The sequence below is a fragment of the Portunus trituberculatus genome, chromosome 14, assembly GCF_017591435.1.
Source record: "Portunus trituberculatus isolate SZX2019 chromosome 14, ASM1759143v1, whole genome shotgun sequence".
In the NCBI taxonomy this organism is placed as follows: Eukaryota; Metazoa; Arthropoda; class Malacostraca; order Decapoda; family Portunidae; genus Portunus; species Portunus trituberculatus.
Window position 1 is genome coordinate 14,946,684 of NC_059268.1, and position 19,760 is coordinate 14,966,443.

General features: G+C 42.4%; 1 protein-coding gene across 10 annotated transcripts in view; it reads left to right on the forward strand.

Annotated features, from left to right (window-relative positions):
* The window catches only part of LOC123503397, a 25,973-nt gene extending 6,539 nt beyond the window's left edge, over positions 1 to 19,434 (forward strand). The window contains exons 1-11 of one of the 10 annotated variants that reach the window (XM_045253137.1): positions 2,063 to 2,221; positions 7,813 to 8,011; positions 10,412 to 10,600; positions 12,595 to 12,690; positions 13,160 to 13,345; positions 13,959 to 14,823; positions 15,131 to 15,387; positions 16,543 to 16,730; positions 17,059 to 17,181; positions 17,516 to 17,612; positions 18,902 to 19,434. In XM_045253137.1, coding sequence (XP_045109072.1) covers positions 10,523 to 10,600; positions 12,595 to 12,690; positions 13,160 to 13,345; positions 13,959 to 14,823; positions 15,131 to 15,387; positions 16,543 to 16,730; positions 17,059 to 17,181; positions 17,516 to 17,612; positions 18,902 to 19,066 — 2,055 coding nt within the window. In that variant the 5' untranslated portion in view covers positions 2,063 to 2,221; positions 7,813 to 8,011; positions 10,412 to 10,522 and the 3' untranslated portion in view covers positions 19,067 to 19,434. Of the gene's footprint in view, positions 1 to 2,062; positions 2,222 to 5,727; positions 5,935 to 7,812; positions 8,012 to 10,411; positions 10,601 to 11,693; positions 11,930 to 12,594; positions 12,691 to 13,159; positions 13,346 to 13,958; positions 14,824 to 15,130; positions 15,388 to 16,542; positions 16,731 to 17,058; positions 17,182 to 17,474; positions 17,613 to 18,901 lie in introns of those variants that run through there. The other 9 variants (XM_045253136.1, XM_045253141.1, XM_045253140.1 and 6 more) reach the window with 9 other exon arrangements.
* The last annotated feature ends 326 nt before the right edge of the window (positions 19,435 to 19,760 follow it).

A 19,760-nucleotide genomic window follows, 5' to 3' on the forward strand; every position in this document is an offset into this window, starting at 1 on the left:
CATAAGTTCACCAGTGGGGAACGTTATTCACTAAAACAAGAGCAACACTGACGAGAAAGTAATGGCAAAAGTCTTACTGAACGCAATCGTGTGACTGCTTTTTAGTTTGGCTTGTGTGAAACTAGTGAGTAATGAGAGTAATATAACTTATGAACGGGAGGAAGACTAAACACCATTGTTAAAAGATTCTATAGCTCTCTACTTACACGACTGAGAGATTCCTAGCAGATCAGAGGGTTTGGGGAGAGAAGTGCTAAACACAGGAAGTGCAACTGCTGACCATGGCCATACCGTTGTGAGGAAACGTGACCATTGCTAAGACTCCATCGATAAGACCATCCGTTATAAGCCTGTTTAACATTAGGTAGAAACTAACTGTAACATATTTATTCACCCTTGAAGGAGAGAAAAAGCCTACATTATACTAAGAACAATAACAGTAAGCCTCTTGTGTGTGGTATTCCAGTGAAAAACCAAAAATAGTAGCCTTTGTGTGCTATAATATTAAGAAGGTAACTAACGTAACCTCTCACCCATGCAGAAGAAAAAGATCACCGATATTACAGTGAAAAACAATAGCAGTAGCCTTCTGTGTGGCATAACATTAAGTAGAAACACTAACATATCCCTTCACCCCATAAAGAAAAAAACAACACCAGCAAATAATAATAGTAGCTGTAGTAGTAGTGAAAATAATAACAGTAGCTCTTTGTGTGGCATGACATCAAGGAAAAAACAGTGTAGCATATCCTTTCATCCATGCAGGAGAAAAAAGGACCCACCAGCATACCAAAGAAACCCAATAACAATAGCCTTCTGTGTGGGATAACACTAAATAAAAACACTACCATATCATTTATCCCTGCAGGAGAAAGAATAATAAAACCACCAACATACCAGTGAAAATAAGAATGGTAGCTCTTTGTGTGGCATAACATTAAGTAGAAAACAGTGTAGCATATTCTTTTATCCTTACAGGAGAAAAAAAAAACCGCTTACATTCCAGAAAAACCAATAACAGTATCCTTCTGTGTGGTGGCATCAAATATGGATGGATGGGAACAGAACGATACCTTGTCGAGCAGTCACTAACTTATGCATAATCCTATCTATACAAGTTGCAGGGTGATATACGTTTGCTTGATTTCCTCGTACTAGAGAGGAGTAAGCTTGTGTGATGTAGAATAAGCTCTCAGTAGTTCAGTTAGTGGTTTGAAGTTACGCGCGGATCATGAACAGCCTTTCTCGAACGCTTACATATCTCGAATGCTTTTTAACAGGCTCTTGTGTTTACTCAAATTTTCAACTGTGCATTCATAATTCTAGTGATAGTTTAATTCTTCCACTACTGGGATATATTTTTGCCCTGAGATTTGTGTATGATTAGATCCTTTTATTGACATTACGCAAGAGTCTATGTAGGTCAGAAGATTAATGGCCGGAGTCTTCACTATTCTAATCCCCCACATGAGTTTCTGAAGCTGTATGAAGTCACTAAAAAGTAAACAGAATGAGTATGGAAACGCGTCATGATATTGAAGGAGTTAATAAGGATTTTGTATCATCAATAGCAAGACATTCGAGATAATTTGAAAAAGTCCACATGAGAAAGCAAAGTGTTTCAAAATTCTGATACATTCGCTCCGTGTTTGTGCTTCGGTATGTTTTTGCGAGTTGCAATTTTGAGGTTCTTTTGTTTCTACTGTAGGGCAAGACTTTTTTCCCTCAAGTGGTGCGTTGTTGAGCTTCACAGTTGGTTTGCTATATTTTGCGTGTTCTATTATACTGTTCGCATCTCTCCTTCTCGCCGGTAATGTTACAGGGGGTCAGAACTGGCGAGGACTTTAGGCACGAAGAGTTTATAGTGATTCATTAAGTGTTACAGTCCCTCTCATCATTCATTTATGTGCTATAACAAACACGATTCCATAACGCAAGAAACTTCTCCACAATATCCATTTACATTTCATCTCTCGCAATGTGTGCATTGTATTTGATCTTTGGCATCCCTCTCCCGTAAAGCGTCGTGTTTTTCTCCACACAGGCGGAGTGAAGTCAGTAGCGAGCGGTGTCTCGCGCGAGGAACTGTGGATGTCATGCTAGTGCGTCAGATCTTGTTATCATAGTCTCGTGTATCTGTAAGTGAGAAAAGTGCATTAAAGCAAAATATTCCAGGACTTGATCGGCTGCTGGTACACAAACACCGCCAAGACTGGACTAGGTGACTATATGGATGTGTGCTTTCATAATAGTAGCACAGATTTCCCTTCCCTTTATGTCACAACGTGAGTAGCTTCGTGCTGAGTGACCTGTGACGGTTCCTCCTCCCATTACCTCGCCATTTCTATCATTTACGTTGCTGTGGATGTAGCAGATGTTCAAAATGCTACAAATGGCTCAAGTAATGTGGTGCGCTGTGGTAACTCCTGACAGAATGATGAATTTGGTGTCAAGCTGTCATTTAAAAAGATAGGTATGGGAAATATGCATCAGAGAGAGAGAGAGAGAGAGAGATGAGGTACGTATACATGGATTCAAGCAGTTAAAGGGGGAACCATGCAATCAGTCCTCCAGCAGAAAGAATAACAACAACTAGGGTAACGATCTCAGTCACCTACGTGGGGCCTTTAACCTTTTGTGAATCCTTACTCTTGCCCAGGATGCCTCCTTCCCGTCTCTCTCTCTCTCTCTCTCTCTCTCTCTCTCTCTCTCTCTCTCTGATATGTGGCAACCTTTCATTACCTGCGTTATTTGGGTTTAAAACATTTTTGCCTTTTTCTTTTTCCACGGTCATTGGTTTTCATTTTTTGTTTTCACCCAACGAAGCATTTTTCCTCGCTTCATTGAACCAATGGCCGTTTCATGCAGTGTCGTTGCCGTAACGTAGTGGCGCCAAGTATCATGGAAGGAATCGTGTGTAGAAAGTGAACCAAGGTGGGGATCGGGAGAGCGTCAGGGAAGGAAATTGTCCAGAGGGGGAGTATGACAGTGCCTTGTGTTATTAATCTACTGGTGGTCGTGTTTCGTGTTGTTTGCTGAACCTGACTGTTCTATCCACCTTCACAATGCTCCTCCCATCCGGCCAGTCAGTCAGCCATTTCTTAGGCAAATCTTTTAATGATGTTGCTGTAAACGTGTCCTTAAGTAACTAACTGCGGTTGAAATATACAGAACACCTTATCGATATGTATGTGTACCTCCGCAAACTAAGGCGTTTCCATGTATATCGCCTCTGTACAGTCAAAACACGCTTTGTACATAGAAATACTGAGGAATTTGTAAAGCAGTTCAAATAAATGAGCTTCTAGAGAGAGACACCGTGTTGAAGATCAAACTTTAAGCTTTTTTTAATGTGTTTTTGCGTTGTAGAGGCAGAGTGACAAGTTTTCTATCATATCAACTGGAGAAACACTCTTAAAAACTTCGATAGTCATCTCTATAGCCTTGGAAAATGGTCGCGGTGAGAGAGCAAAGCGTTTCTGAATGCGGACCTTATATAGAAGAAAATATTATAGAACAATTACTTTTGGACAATCTAAGGATACAAAGGAAGAAAGAAATAATGTATGAAAGAAGAGAGAAATTCAGTGGAGAACTTGATGGACAGAGAATAAAAAGATACGAAACTGCGAAACATTAGGGAAGCGCCGATATAAAGGCCAACTTTCTCTACACTTGACCTGACCAATAAGGTGTAGTCAGTGACCATGCAGGGTTGTGATGGTGCAGGTTTTGTCATTTGGATCTCACACGCAGATCAGTTTCTTTGGGGAGCAAGCGTCGAGGTGCGAAGTTCAAGTCGATCCTATACCAAGTTCTTCTCCTATCAATTGCCTCACTTCTGTCTCCTTACCGTCTGAGGGGACTCGCTAAGTACGTCAGGAATGTGTTGTGTCATAAAGAGCGATGTTGTAAGCTCTGTGAAGTTCATATTTAAAGTCAATATAAGTAGCATTGATATTCAACCTTAAGACTTGTGTACGATTAGACCATTTTATTTACATTAGGAAGGGTCTGTGGAGGTCAGAAGATTAATAACCAGTCTTCACTATCCACATAAGTTCTGAAGCCGTATAAAATCACCAAACAGTAAGCAGAATGGATATGGTAACGCGTCATGGTACTGAAGGGGTTAATGGCCAGTCTTCACTATTTTAATTCCCCACATAAGTTTCTGAAGCTGTATAAAATCACCAAAAAATAAGTAGAATGAATATAGAAACGCGTCATGGTGCTGAAGGAGTTAAGCTTGTCGTCTCTTTGATGTAAGAAAAAAGACTGATGCCTGTACATCTCCCTTATCATGATAGAGAGGTGTCCCGCAAACCTGAAGAACCTTTTAAAACATTCTCGTATTTCATTGGAGAAAATAAGGAAAGCCACAAGGACCCACCAGGCCTACCTGTATGAAACACACCTACTCATATTTCCACCAATCATCCCCATCCATACATTTATCACATATTCTTTTAAACCCTTCAGTACCTTGACGCATTTTTTACATTGATTTTGTGGTATGATTGAACGATTTTATTTGCATTAGCAAGGGTATATGGAGGTCAAAAGATTAATGACCAGAATCTTTACTATTCTATTCCCAACATGTGTTTCTGAATCTGTATAAAATCACAATATAGTAACCTTTCTCTGGTAAACTCTGGAAGTCCCTGCCTGTTTCTGTATTTCCATCTTTCTATGACTTGACTTCTTTTAAGAGGGAGATTTCAAGACATTTGTCCCTGAATTTTGGATAACTCACTTGACCTTTAAGGGAACTAGCAACCCAATAAGCCTTTTTTTTCCATTTTTTGTTGCCCTTGGCCAGTTGTCCTTCCTGCATAGAAAAAAAGAATGAATATGAAAATGCGTCCCGGTACTGAAGAGATTGAAGCTCCGTAATGATTCGTTGCTAAAAACTTTATTACTGAATCCAAGCTTAAGCAACAAATGAGGAACCAAAACCACATCAGCAAAAACTAAAGGATAGGATACATGAATTAATAGAAGTTCTAGGAGTGCAATGCTTTGATTCATGAATTTTGTAGAGGATCGCTGCTTATTTCACTCACGGCCTATTTATGTGGCGAATGATAGTTAATCACGATGAACTGCATATTGTGTGAGATAACCTGCGTGTTTGTGATGATATGTCCTTAATAAGAGGAGAGTCACTCGTTAATGCAAGTAACATTGTCGTTTTGTTAGTGTATCGTTGGTGTGTAAGGTTATGTGACGTGGATGTACAGAGAGAGAGAGAGAGAGAGAGAGAGAGAGAGAGAGAGAGAGAGAGAGAGAGATGGGTTAGGGAAAGGAAAAGGAGAAGGAAAGAGAGAGAGAGAGAGAGAGAGAGAGAGAGAGAGAGAGAGAGAGAGAGAGGATTATACAACTATACATATGAGCAGAATTTTCCTTTTGCGCATCCCTCTCCCTCTCCAGTTACACACACACACACACACACACACACACACACGGAAAGAAATGAGTGAAAGGTCTGCGTGTGGTTTTGTTTTCATTAAGGGCTATTTCTTTCCCCTAAGTGTGCACGTGGATTAATAAAACGTCAGTAAACCATCAGCACGTCAGAACAATGATGGGTGTGTTGTTCAGGTGTGTGTGTGTGTGTGTGTGTGTGTGTGTGTGTGTGTGTGTGTGTCATTGTGCTTTCGTGTATGTGTGATGATAAGCGACTATCTTATCGTTCGTCCTGTCTTTTCGTCCTCCTCTCTACTTCATCCCTTCCTCATATCTTGTCTGAATAAGTTTGCTTCCACCACCTGCCCTGATAATGAAGTGCAGCTTCTAGTGTTACCTTCTCCACCACCGTAGCGCCTCTCAGCCTCCCGGGATCTCTTTAGGATACTTTCAAGAGTGTAGTTCTTTCTTCTTTATTCACGAGTGTTCTGCCGTATAGATATTACAAGCTGCATGGCTCAAGTGAGTATTCCGTATGTTCTTTTTGGTGTGCGCATTTTAAGGATGAGTCAAGTACTGTCTTTTGAAACGCTTTGGACTCGACTGATCTTGTTAACTGTATGCCTTCCCTCCTCCTGCGGCCTCGCTGTACAAGACTTTCTTCTACCTCTCACTCCTACTCTGTCCAACTCTCTAATGCAAGTGTTGTCTTTTGAAACGCATTGTACTCGACTGATTTTGCTGATTGTTATGCGTCCCCTCTTCCTGTGTCCTCGTTATACAAGACTTTCATCTTCCTCTTACTCTTACTCTGGGCAACTCTATAATGCAAGAGTTACCAGTACTGTCTCATTCGTTCATACCTTTCTCTGGTAAACTCTGAAACTCTCTACCTGCTTCTGTAATTTCAACTTCCTATGACTTGACTGCATATAAGAGGAAGGTTTCAAGATATTTATCCCTCTTTATAGCTAAGTTTGTCGGACCTTCAAGGGAAGTGGGTCCTTTTTTTTTTCGCATTATGTTGACGTTGGCCAGTTTTCTTCTTTTACATGTACAAAAACTGTTCTCGACTATTGGGACTTATTGGAGTTTTAAAAGCTGCGTTCATACTTCTCGTAATAGTGAAGCAATAGTTATGTACTTTCAAAACACTCTCTAAAACCGGACTCATTATAATTGAATCTTTATGGAAAATATAATTTAAAAGAACACAGCGTTTCAAAATACAGCTGCCATTGTCAAAAATCAACTCAAGTTTTTGTACAACTGTGTGGCGTTATCAAGATCGGGTCGTCATATATGTATATTATGCAATATTGTGGAAGGACGATGTTTGTACTTTGTACACCTGACGCTTCTCTTATGTTATACCAAGAATCTGGGTCTATATTCAAAATGCTTTGCTCTCTCACTACAACTATTTTCCAAGGTCACAGAGATGATTGGCGGGGTGTTCAAAAATGTTTCCCCAGTTATTAACGTAAAAATCATATCAATCTGGATTTAGAACTGTAAAAATCCCTTGAAAAACTCGTGAAAATTTGGATAAAGTCTATCGAAATAGTGGAGGTGAAGTGCAGAAATGTTTGAGAATACGATTCCTGATGCTCACGTTAGGCAACCTTGTACTTAGAATGACTTCGCCTCAAGCCTAGCAGGTGCAAGTTTTGGAGTATACTGAAAGACACTACACCCAGCAGATGTTGAGATCGAGATGTCCAAATCCTTCATTGTATATTAAAAATCAGTCAAGGCAACTCTTTTAGCAGTCAAATGGTTGATATTTCTGGGGAAGAAAAGCATAGTAAAAATCCTATTTCAGCACAGTACACTTTGAATAGTTGTTTTTAGTTTTATCTTTATTTGAGCTCAATTTGTGATAGTGTAAATCTTTATATCAACACTCAGATAGCATTATCAAACCACGGGAGTCCATAATTATCTCCTTTCCTGCTGTGCATAATGAAGAACAAAACTGCAGTAAAGTCATTGTACAATACACTTTTCTGAGCTGAATCTAACATCATAACAGCTTCTTTGTTCATTGTTGTTGTTGTTATCGAGTGTTTTGACGCCTGATCATGTGTTTGACAGACTGTAATGGTAGTAACTCGTGTTTTCAAGGTCGTTTACGTGATTTCAGTAATCTGTGTTGCTCTTGTCTTGGCACAACAAAACGTTCAAGAATTTTGGCCTTTACTTTATATCAATGGTTAGGTTTACTAGTTGGTGTTACCTTGCGTCTAAAGTTTCATTTAGCATTACCTTCTTTTCACTCATTGCTAATTATTTCTATCCCTTCAGTACTGGAAAGCATTTTTACCAAGAGTTAGAGTATGATTAGACGATTTTATTTACATTAGGAAGCGACAGATTAACAAGATTTCTACTTTACAGGAAGGGTTTGCTGAGGTCAGAAGATTTATGGCCAGAATCTTCACTATTTTAATTCCCACACAAGTTTCTGAAACCGTATAAAATCACTAAATAGTAAGCAGTATGAATATGGAAACACGTCATAGCACTGAAGGAATTAACAGTTACCATTCCGGAAGTCCCTCGAGAAAACCAGCTTCTGTATTCTTCTAAAAATCAGGTAATTACCACTGCGACTCTTTACTTTCCTACATTCTATGCTAAAGTCTTACAGGTATCCGTTTTCTTTGCTAACCTGAATGAAGAAGAAGTAATGGCAGGAAATGAGGCTAGATAAATTACTGTTCTTGTAATCAATCTTTCCGCTCTCCACGCCTAGAAATATTATCCACTCTTCAAGTTAACCCTATCAGTACCAGGATGAATTTTTACTATGGTTTTGGTTGTGATTAGACGATTTCATTTACATTAGGGAGGGTCTATGTAGGTCAGAATATTATTGGCAAGAATCTTTACTATTTTAGCCCTTTCAGTACCATGCCGCGTTTTCATATTCATTATGGTTACATCTTGGGGATTTTATACAGTTTCATAAATTCATGTGGGGATTAAAATAGCGACGACTCTGGCCATTCATTTTTTGACCTCCATAGACTCTTCCTAATGTAAATAAAATCGTCTAATCACACCCTAAAATCATGATGGAAATGTGTCTCAGAATTAAAGGGGTTAATGCCAACATAGTAAGTAAGTAAGTAAGTAGAACGAATATGAAAACGCGTCATAGCACTGAAGAGGTTAATTCTAGGAACGAGCGGCTAGAATCATGATGCATCTCTGACATGTGATAAGATGTGATAAGATGCGGCTTCATTCTGCAAGGCTCTAGACAGTGAATTTGATTTTTAAGGATATTTTTCATGGTTATAGTGCAGATTAACAAGATTTCTACGTTATCATCAGGAGGGACAATCTTTCAGTAGACTCTAAACAGTGAATAGGGTGTTTTAAAGGTGTTGTTTTATGGTTACAACGACAGATTAACACAATATCTACGTTATCATGAGAGGGGACAATCTTTCAGTAGACTTTAGACAGTGAATAGGGTTTTTTTTTTTTTTTTTTTTGCAGCTACAGATTAACAAGATTTCTACTTTACTATCAGAAGAAACAATCGTGAGAACCCGGCTCTCTGTAATATTTTGTGAGAATTTTGGAGGCGTGATCTCATCCAGGTTAAGTACACCTGTCAAATATTTGAGGAATTCTGTGAATGTCTATACAAACTACATTTTTTAACCGTTCCTTCTGTGTGAAGTTCTTAGAGCAATGTTTCAACACTATTTAATTTAATTGTGAGTGGTTATTACAACGCTATTCACCATGAGTGTCGTTTCCGAAGTGCATAATCACAATCAGGCATGCCAACCATTCAGAGCTGACTAATCACATGAGAGCATCAGAGCACGTGACATTTGGTGTTTCTATCTATTATCATCCGGCATCTCTATTCATAAACCTTTATAATCCAATTTTAAAACCCCCAGTGACTCGCTACTAACAACTATTACATCCATATACCACAATTTGAAAACTCCCTCCCTCATCTCTCTCTCTCTCTCTCTCTCTCTCTCTCTCTCTCTCTCTCTCTCTCTCTCTCTCTCTCTCTCTCTCTCTCATCCAGTTTATCAAGATTTAAACTCATTAGTTTTGCTCCTGATTACTGACTTTAAGTAATCTATTTTTATTATCCTCGTTCTATCCCTGACGGCACTTCAAATCAAAATTCTTTACCACGGCCTGTAAACTGGGCCAGCTATTATTGCCTCTTTACGGAAAACAAAATTTGATAACGTGATCCCTCTTCTTTTGTATTGGCACCCTCTTTCATCCATCACCTCTCATGTGTGTGTGTGTGTGTGTGTGTGTGTGTGTGTAATTCACTACGGTCTTCTGCTGGTCATCCAGCCAGTCTTCCCCATTACGGAAGCGAGCTCAGAGCTCATAGACCGATCTTCGGGTAGGACTGAGACCACAACACACTCCACACACCGGGAAAGCGAGGCCACAACCCCTCGAGTTACATCCCGTACCTATTTACTGCTAGGTGAACAGGGGCCACACATTAAGAGGCTTGCCCATTTGCCTCGCCGCCTACGGGACTCGAACCCGGACCCTCTCGGTTGTGACTCGAGGGTGCTAACCACTACATTACGCGGTGTGTGTGTGTGTGTGTGTGTGTGTGTGTGTGTGTGTGTGTGTGTGTGTGTGTGTGTGTGTATAATAATAATAATAATAATAATAATAATAATAATACGGTTTATTAGTAATTGCAGTACATACATACTGAAAATGTACATATGGGGATTAAGAAAGACTTAAGATTAGAATCTTAACTTAGCTGTTTATGGCTTGCACGTGTGTGTGTGTGTGTGTGTGTGTGTGTGTGTGTGTGTGTGTGTGTGCGCGTGCGTGTTTGTACAGTATGTATACGTTGTACATATCTTCATTTTCCCATCTAAATCACTCCTGTATGATTTATCTTGAATGTTCACCAGACAAACTAAACTCATTATTCTCGAAACTAGAAGCATTAACATTCCCTGTCCCGTGGCGGCAGGCTGGAGGTGCTTTGGTCAGCGCAGGCAGCGGGCGAGGAGCCGCGGCGGGGAGGCCAGTGCATGCGGGTGAGTCATGAAGGGGCGCCCCGTGTGCAGCCCTGAGCCTGGCCATGACCACCAGCACCCACCAAGGCCCTGACCAGGCCCCGGCGCTCATCCGCATCAGCCCTAAAAGAATACAAACACAGGTATGTACACGCTAGGTCATGTGATAAGTTTGTACCAGTGAGAACTATACGAGTGTGTTAGTAAATACAAATGTTATACTTTCTCTCTCTCTCTCTCTCTCTCTCTCTCTCTCTCTCTCTCTCTCTCTCTCTCTCTCTCTTTATACCATGTGGGCTTTTCACGGGAATTTATGGGCTAAAGGGGATACTTTTTGGGGTACCTCCTATCTGAAAGCCCACCTGCAAGGATACCGTTGCCCCGAGGGAGGAAGCCCAACCTACACTCGGACCGTGGACAGGATTCGAACCCGTGCGCTTGGAGATCTCTCGGACCCCAAAGCGGGCATGGTTCCACTGTACCACGGCGGCTCTCTCTCTCTCTCTCTCTCTCTCTCTCTCTCTCTCTCTCTCTCTCTCTCTCTCTCTCTCTCTCTCTCTCTCTCTCTCTCTCTCTCTCTCTCTCTCTCATAATAATCTTTTTCACCCTGCACCAGGATGTAAGCCTACCAGCTTTCTATAAATGAGTTGAACAGTCTTGAATTGTCAGAGTAGCTCAGTAAAACATTCACCGCTGGAGACATGGGCGGCACAACACATGCTTACGAGTGTTCGGAGAGATGAGCGCCATTTCAGATGCTACAATCGAAATGAACCTTCTCAATTCGCATTATAGAAATAATTTTGAAGATATAATGCCAGAAAGGTAGATATTCAGTGAAGAACCACCGTGCATTGGCCAAGACGCATGTAATGAGCTTAAGCAGCGATCACTCTGGTCATTGGTTACGCTGGTCACTGGTTATGGGTGTCGCTGTTGTGGTGCCCTCCCGCCCGCCAGTGCTGGTCTCTCTGCACACCAAGATAACACCAAGATAACAGGAGGAAATGCTTTTTCAGAGTTTTTGGTATTAGCCCCATGGCTTATCATTTATCTTAATTTCATCACTGATTTTCATTCAGCTGCCGGTCTACCGCACGCCATGTTTGTTTGCTTTTCTTGAAACATTAAATGAAAAGTGAACAGTGCTTTCTTATCATATTTTATTTATCACATTATTATTGTTTTATATGTTTGAATTCTCCTAAGTTTCTTTTTATTTACATTTGCTTCAAGAAAACGTTATCATCAGTATGGATGTGTAAACTAGACTTTCAATGTCTGCATCGCCCTTTGATGGGCATCCAGAGAATATCGGTGCAGAGCAAGAATGCCCAGCCCAGGCGTGTCCGTGGACGAGCGTGCTAATTCCCAGCCATACTGATGAGCCCAGAGGTACCAATGAGTAGTGTGAGCACACCTTAGTGGTTAGCGACTGAAATCTGCCTCTCATGATGCTGCGTAGCTACACGGTGAGTACTCGTCTGTTATAAGCAGTCCCATTCTCTTCAAACATTCAGTATTGCTAAAGCTGTCCATTTGTTTCTAGAAAATATACAACAACCTGTGATTATACAAGTGTGCAGAGGAAACCAGAAATGAAATATGAAGACATGAAGAAAACAAGGGTGATACTTTTCATTTGCATATTACATCATAAAATTGGAATAGATAAAGTAGATTTTGGTCAAGAGTAAAAGTTTTGTGGCGTGAGAATAAGATGTCTTCAAGTGTCTCCTTTCTGCCCATGGCCAGCCTTTAGTACTGGCAGTTGCGTGCGTCCCTCTCCTCACCTTTTAAGCCGGTCATTTAGCTTTCATCGCGACACGCCTCCCTCTTCGACCAAATACCTTCCGTTTACATAAAGAAAATTGCCAACTACAACGCTTCTCTCTCTCTCTCTCTCTCTCTCTCTCTCTCTCTCTCTCTCTCTCTCTTGTCCTTTTTTTCCTTGTTTTTCTTCTTTGTTTTCTTTTCCTTTTTCGTTTTTTTTCTCCTCCTCCTCCTCCCCTCCTCCTCCTCCTCCTCCTCCTCCTCCTCCTCCTCCTCCTCCTCCTCCTCCTCCTCCTCCAGATTTCCACACACATTTTCTTTATAGATTTGACTTTCATCGTTTTTTTCACCGTGTGTTCCTCAGGTAACCCAGGCGGTGCGGTACCGGCCCGTCAGGTCACTCTTGCTGCTCGGGCTGCTCGTGTTGGTGTCCCTCTTCGTCCTCTTCACACTGTCACAGGTGGGTCTTCTTTCCTCTGCTTTAGAACATAAGAAAACGAGGAAAGCTGCACGTGGTTGTTAGGCCTATACGTGGTAGTCCCTATATGAATAAAGCTATTTAATTTTATCTGTCATCCCGCACGCTCGACTTACAATCGAGAGGGCCGGGTTCGAGTCCCGGGAAGCGGCGAGGCAAATGGGCAAGCCTCTTAATGTGTTCACCTAGCAGTAAATAGGTACGGGATGTAACTCGAGGGGTTGTGGCCTCGCTTTCCCGGTGTGTGTTGTGTGTGATGTGGTCTCAGTCCTACCCGAAGATCGGTCTATGAGCTCTGAGCTCGCTCCGTAATGGGGAAGACTGGCTGGGTGACCAGCAGGCAACCGAGGTGAATTACACACACACACACACACACACACACACACACACACACACACACACACACACACACACACACACTGCATCGTTCAGTAAGCCGAGTCGTCCCCAGATGGCGGTGGTGCAGCACACAATGATGGCCCACCTTGGTACGGGCGTGTCTCCTGGCTTGGTGGCGGGGGGCGGAGGGACGACAAGCGGGGGGCGAGCGTCTAAAGGATCAAAGAGACCTTGGCGTCGTCAGTTTAATCAGTTCAAGATTGAGCCTTTGCTGGTACGCAACGCCCCGTCCGTGGAGGTGAGTGACGAAACCAAGAGAGGTAGAAATAGATAAGTAGATTCTTCTTCCTTGTATAATGCACACGATAATGAACTCTATACACGATAATGAGCTGTTATGTTTGAAAGCTCACAAAGTTGAGATAATGGGTGCATATTATTCCATTTCCCTTAGTAAGATTTCATTCACGAGTGCTCGGTACATTTTTTTTCTCACTGAGTGTAGGCTGCACCTTTGAATTTGTTAGGGAATAAGTTTGTAGAGGTGCTGAGAGAGTTTGAGTGTCACTGCTGTTGTTGTTGTTGTTGTGGTGGTGGTGGTAATGGTGGTGGTGGTGGTGGTGGTGGCAGTGGTGGTGGTAAGGAGGTTCTCTTCTTAGTAATGGTTACCTTGCTCATTGTAGTGCTTAAAGTTGTTATTGTTGTCATTGATAGAGAGAGAGAGAGAGAGAGAGAGAGAGAGAGAGAGAGAGAGAGAGAGAGAGAGAGAGAGAGAGAGAGAGAGAGAGAGAGAGAGAGTGTGTGTTTGTGCTAATATTTATGTAGAAATCTTTGTCTAGTTAAAATATTACAATGACGTAGGATGACCGAATTACTAAGGCCCAGTGTAAAGCCCGAATCATTTCCTGCAGGTGAACTCAGCCATGGCAGCAAATCGGCGCATGGCTAACCAAATCGCTGCAATCATCGTCCGCAACTCCCTCTTAGTCAGCCACTCCAGCCACTCCAAAGCGCACAACACATCCTCCTCTCATCATGTTCCATCAGAAGACACGATTGAAGGTACCACCAATTCCTCTGACATCAGGAACGACCCACCAGTTTCTTCAAATCTCCCGCCAGAATTCCGTCGCCCTGGTCAGAAGGTCTCCTCGACGGAAGTTAATCGAGGGACGGCGTCACAGGGATCGGCGGGAGGGAGTGGCGGGCAGGAAGATATGAGGAATGTCACTGATGTCATAAGGACGAAAAATAAACTAAAAGGCAGTTTGGTGATAGGTGAAGAAAATGTAAGACATTCCACAACGTTAGAAAGACAACACGAGACCACGAAATCTGAGAAGGTTTCCACTTCTACGCTTAAGGACGCGACAAAACCAAAAGTGTGGTGTGACCCTGGTGCAAGTGATTGTAGTGGACAAAACAGTGCTCTTGTACAAGTGAATAACAACATAAAGGTTGGGGGCAAAGAGCAGGACAAAGACTCTATCAGGAAAGCCACGAACTCCCAAGGAAATTACGAGAAACAAAAGAACGAGCCATTAAACTTAAGCAAAACACATTTACACGACGAAAATTTAAACTCTACCGACACTGAAAGAAAACTCAAATACTTAAACGTACCAGACATTAGTTTGTATGAAGCCATCGACGATGATGACACTGACCTGGCGTTCAGAAAGAATGTCTCTAATAGAAAGGGAGGTCCGTCATCGCATCTTTCTGAGGACCAACTAAGGGATCTTCCTCTGTGCCCCGAGATTCCTCCAGGACTGAGTAAGTTCTCTTGATTGTTCCTTTACATCAACTAAACACTCGTAAGTTTATTTTCAGTCTTTTTTTTTTGTCATAAGGTCATTCTATAAAACCCTGTATCGTTGTAATGGCGGGCGTGGTCTTACAGCATTCATCCATTTATGAAACTAGTACCGCTGTTAAAACATTCTGTTATTGCTTTCCACCAATGTCCACGGCTATTAGGTCCCTGAATAATACGTATCTTTCTTTGAACTACTGCTACATGCTAATCACTTGTGTATTTTCACTGATACTAGAACACATTCATAATAACTCCCCTCTGCAGAAGGACACCTCCACGTAGATTTGGACTACTTGGAAAAGCTCAGCCTGAAGGAGGTGTTGCATCAGCTGGACTGGGTGTCGCCCGGTGGCAGCTGGAGTCCCGTGCAGGATCCTCTCAACCCTTGCCTCCCTCGTCATAAAGTAGCGATCGTGTTGCCGTACAGAGATCGCCTCCATCACCTCATCATTCTCCTAAGCTGGCTGCACCCCATCCTCCGCCGCCAGCAGCTCGAGTATTCAATATACGTCGCCGAGCAGGTCAGTTGGAGTCTTTTATGTAACTGAAAGGATAACGAGCAGGAAGGTGAACATGTGACATTGATTGTACATATGTCAAAGGTGTGTGTTTGTGTGTGTGTGTGTGTGTTTCGCTGTTTGATCTGCTGCAGTCTCTGACGAGACAGCCAGACGTTACCCTACGGAACGAGCTCAGAGCTCATTATTTCCGATCTTCGGATAGGCCTGAGACCAGGCACACACCACACACCGGGACAACAAGGTCACAACTCCTCGATTTACATCCCGTACCTACTCACTGCTAGGTGAACAGGGGCTACACGTGAAAGGAGACACACCCAAATATCTCCACCCGGCCAGGGAATCGAACCCCGGTCCTCTGGCTTGTGAAGCCAGCGCTCTAACCACTGAGCTACCGAGTGTGTGTGTGTGTGTGTGTGTTTCCCTTCCCTGTGCATTTCTACCTGTTCAGTAACCGTGTGCGACGAGGACACGAGCTCACACCGAGGTTTACATGGTTTGACATCGATGCATATGGAGTCGATATAAGTAGAACCGATACGCTATTCCACTGAAGGAGGAAAAGGCAGCATGGAGGATGGAAAGAAGGATGATCGGGAAGGGAAAGTGGGTGTGGATGGGAAGAGAAAAATGGCAGGCTGGCAGGCAGGCAGGCAAACTAGGCTACGTCAGAGGCAGCTGTAGTCAATGGTTAGTTAGGCCTGGCATAGTGTAATACCACATCAGACACCTGGTATCAGCACGACAGACAGGTATGGGAAGGCGCCAGACTGGTGAATATTTTATTTCCTCAGTTGCCGTGTGGGTTAATACTTGGGATGAGGGCAAACTAAGCTCCGTGCTGAGGTGCTGGACCGTTCATGACTGTATAGCCTTACCTCCCTCTCCGTGGCCGACGCAGCTCACTGATCACCACCTGCTACTGTTTCCCGTTCAATGGTTGTTAGGTGACATTATAAAGACACACCGAAAACTGAGATTAGGTGACAGAATAAACTGAGGTTAGGTGACAGAATTAACTGAGGTTAGGTGACAGAATAAAGACACACCGGAAACTGAGGAAAATCGCTGCAACATTTATGGCTTGAGGGGTGACTCATGGCGCACCACAGGATAAAGTTGACAGGATGTTAAGATGCAGGTGTTTCCCCGCAGACTGGGAACGCCACCTTTAACAAGGGCTCCATCATGAACGCTGGCTTCGTAGAGGCATGGCAGAGGAGCGACGCCAACTGCTTCGTGTTCCACGACGTTGACTTGCTGCCAGAAGACGACCGGAACATGTACTCGTGCCCGCCACACCCACGCCATCTGTCGGTCGGCGTGGACACCCTCGGCTACAAGTAAGACCTTCACACTGTTTCTTTCTCAATGCCTCTCCACAAGATTTTCACACAACACAGACATAATACTAGTCTCAAAACACGCTAGATAGAGAGATGGATCGATACATACTTACCATGAGTTTTGGAGATGATTAGACGATTCTATTTATATTAGGAAGGGTCTATGGAAGTCAAAAGATTAATGGCCAGTCTTCACTATCTTAATTCCCATATCTGAATCTGTATAAAATCACCAAATGATAAGCAGGATAAGTATTGAAATGCGTCATGGTACTGAAGAGGTTAAACATCTGTCGTAGCGTTACTGTTTGTGTTTTACCCACAGGTTGCCATACTTCCTGCTCGTGGGAGGTGTGCTCAGTGTCCGCGGTGATCAGTTCCTGCGCCTCAACGGCTACTCCAACATGTACTGGGGCTGGGGCGGCGAGGACGATGACATGGGATACAGGCAAGTTAAGCATATTAGTACTGGGGAACATTTTTAACTGAGATTTGAGTACGATTAGGCCATTTTATTGACATTAGGAAGGGTCCGTGGAGATCAGAAGATTAATGGCCTCAATCTTCACTATTTTAATATCCTACATAAGTTTCTGAAGTTGTATAAAATCGCTAGATAATAAGCAAAACGAAATATGAAACACGTCCTGGTACTGAAAGGGTTAAGCATATCAGTGGCCATGCTCTAAGTCACCAAGTCACTTTCGTTACATATATTCGTGTTTTTTTTTTTTTTTTCAGTCAGCAGGCGTATTAGTTATTCATGGTATTAATTTCGGCAGGATAAGACAATCTGGGCTTAGCATCACTCGACCTGCAGACTCGGTGGCCAAGTACACCATGATTCGACACCTCAAGCGTCGACCTCTCACTTGGAAGGTCAGCAGATTTGTTATTCGGTTCTTCTCTGTTTTGTTCTGGCAATTGTTTCTCTCTCTCTCTCTCTCTCTCTCTCTCTCTCTCTCTCTCTCTCTCTCTCTCTCTCTCTCTCTCTCTCTCTCTTTCAATTTAACCTTATTAATATTCCTTGTGTAATACTAAAGTGTTTCTTTGTCTATTCATCGATACTTTGAGAACCGTTTTCTTTGCAGCCATGATACTCGTGTTTTCAAGGATATCTTTATGGTTGTGGTGATAAATTGGCAAGATTTCTAGCTTATTAATAGGAAAAACTGTCTTGAAAACGCGTCTAGTTGTCTCTGTGGCCTTGGAAATTTGTCGTAGTTAGAAGGGAAGGCGTTCCTGAATACGGGCATGTCACGTCATCACTCACTGCCTCAATAGTATCCATTATCTATACTTGTGTTCAAGTGAGCAATGGATATAAGTGACCTGTTTGTGTCGCGCCTGAGTGGCAGTGCTTTGGCGGTACCTGGTAGCCCTAGAGAAAGTATGATGTTCCCATGTTGATTTGCGTATTATATTTTTACCGTGTATCATAATGGTCCTGTCACAAATGGGGGTGTTCTTTCTTGTATGTAAAACGCGCTACCTCCTTCTTCCCCGCTTTATATTGTTAAATTTTCACTGTGGTATGTAGGATAAGAATTTTATTTTATTGCCTCTTATTTTCTTCTTCAGCCACACTCGCACGTGTCTAGAGAGAGAGAGAGAGAGAGAGAGAGAGAGAGAGAGAGAGAGAGAGAGAGAGAGAGAGAGAGAGAGAGAGAGAGCCACGTATGGATAGAATACACCGTTCAGCATAAATCATACATAGAGTATACTTTTATTGTTGTACTTTACGTTTACATGATACTCTATAGCTTAAACTTAAACATTCACCAGTAAAGCAATTAACAGGAAGTCCACAAGGTAGTCAGTGAAATACAATTGAGATTCTGTGTGATTAGAACCCGCTTTGCTCTCTCACGACGATTGTTTTCCAAGGCCACAGAGATGATTAGTCAGGTTTTCAAATATGTTTCTCCAGTTATTAATGTAGAAATCTTGTCACTCTGCCTCTAAAACCATAAAAAAATATCTTAAAAAATCTCGTGTAAATTGAGATAAAGCCTTTTGAAATAGTGGAGGTGATGCACAGAAGGATTTGAGAATACGAGCCATATATTAGAAGGATGTACAATATTTACTAGAGCCACAGCGTTCAGACTACCGAGACTCGCGCAGTTTAGAAGGCAATTATGGACGCAAGACAACTTTTCTCTCAGGTTCGTGGGAAGCTCCTGCGCACCTCTGGCCGGCGATACAGGCTGGACGGCCTCAACACACTGAAGTACACGCTGCAGGGCCTCCACCGACACCCGCTCTTCACCCACTTGCTCCTCGACGTGGGGACACCTCCAGAAAACCTGATTCGTCTTGACAGCGGCTAGTGTTTCTCCTCTTACTAATTAATGAGTGACGTGTAGTATTGTTATTGTTACCGTTGTTGTTGTTATTAGTAGTAGTTTAATTATTAATAGTATTTATTTGTTTATTGTTGTTATTACTATTATTATTATTATTATTATTATTATTATTATTATTATTATTTATATTATTTGTATTATTATTACTATCATTATTATTACTGTCTTTATCATCTTTGCTATAACTACTGTAACTGCTACTATTTCTACTTGTAATTACATTTCTGGGGATGAGCATACACAACACACACACACACACACACACACACACACACACACACACACACACACACACACACACACACACACACACACACACACACACACACACGGCCCGGTAGCTCAGTGGTTAGAGCGCTGGCTTCACAAGCCAGAGGACCGGAATTCGATTCCCCGGCCGGGTGGAGATATTTGGGTGTGTCTCCTTTCACGTGTAGCCCCTGTTCACCTAGCAGTGAGTAGGTAAAGGGATGTAAATCGAGGAGTTGTGACCTTGTTGTACCGGTGTGTGGTGTGTGCCTGGTCTCAGGCCTATCCGAAGATCGGAAATAATGAGCTCTGAGCTCGTTCCGTAGGGTAACGTCTGGCTGTCTCGTCAGAGACTGCAGCAGATCAAACAGTGAATTACACACACACACACACACACACACACACACAC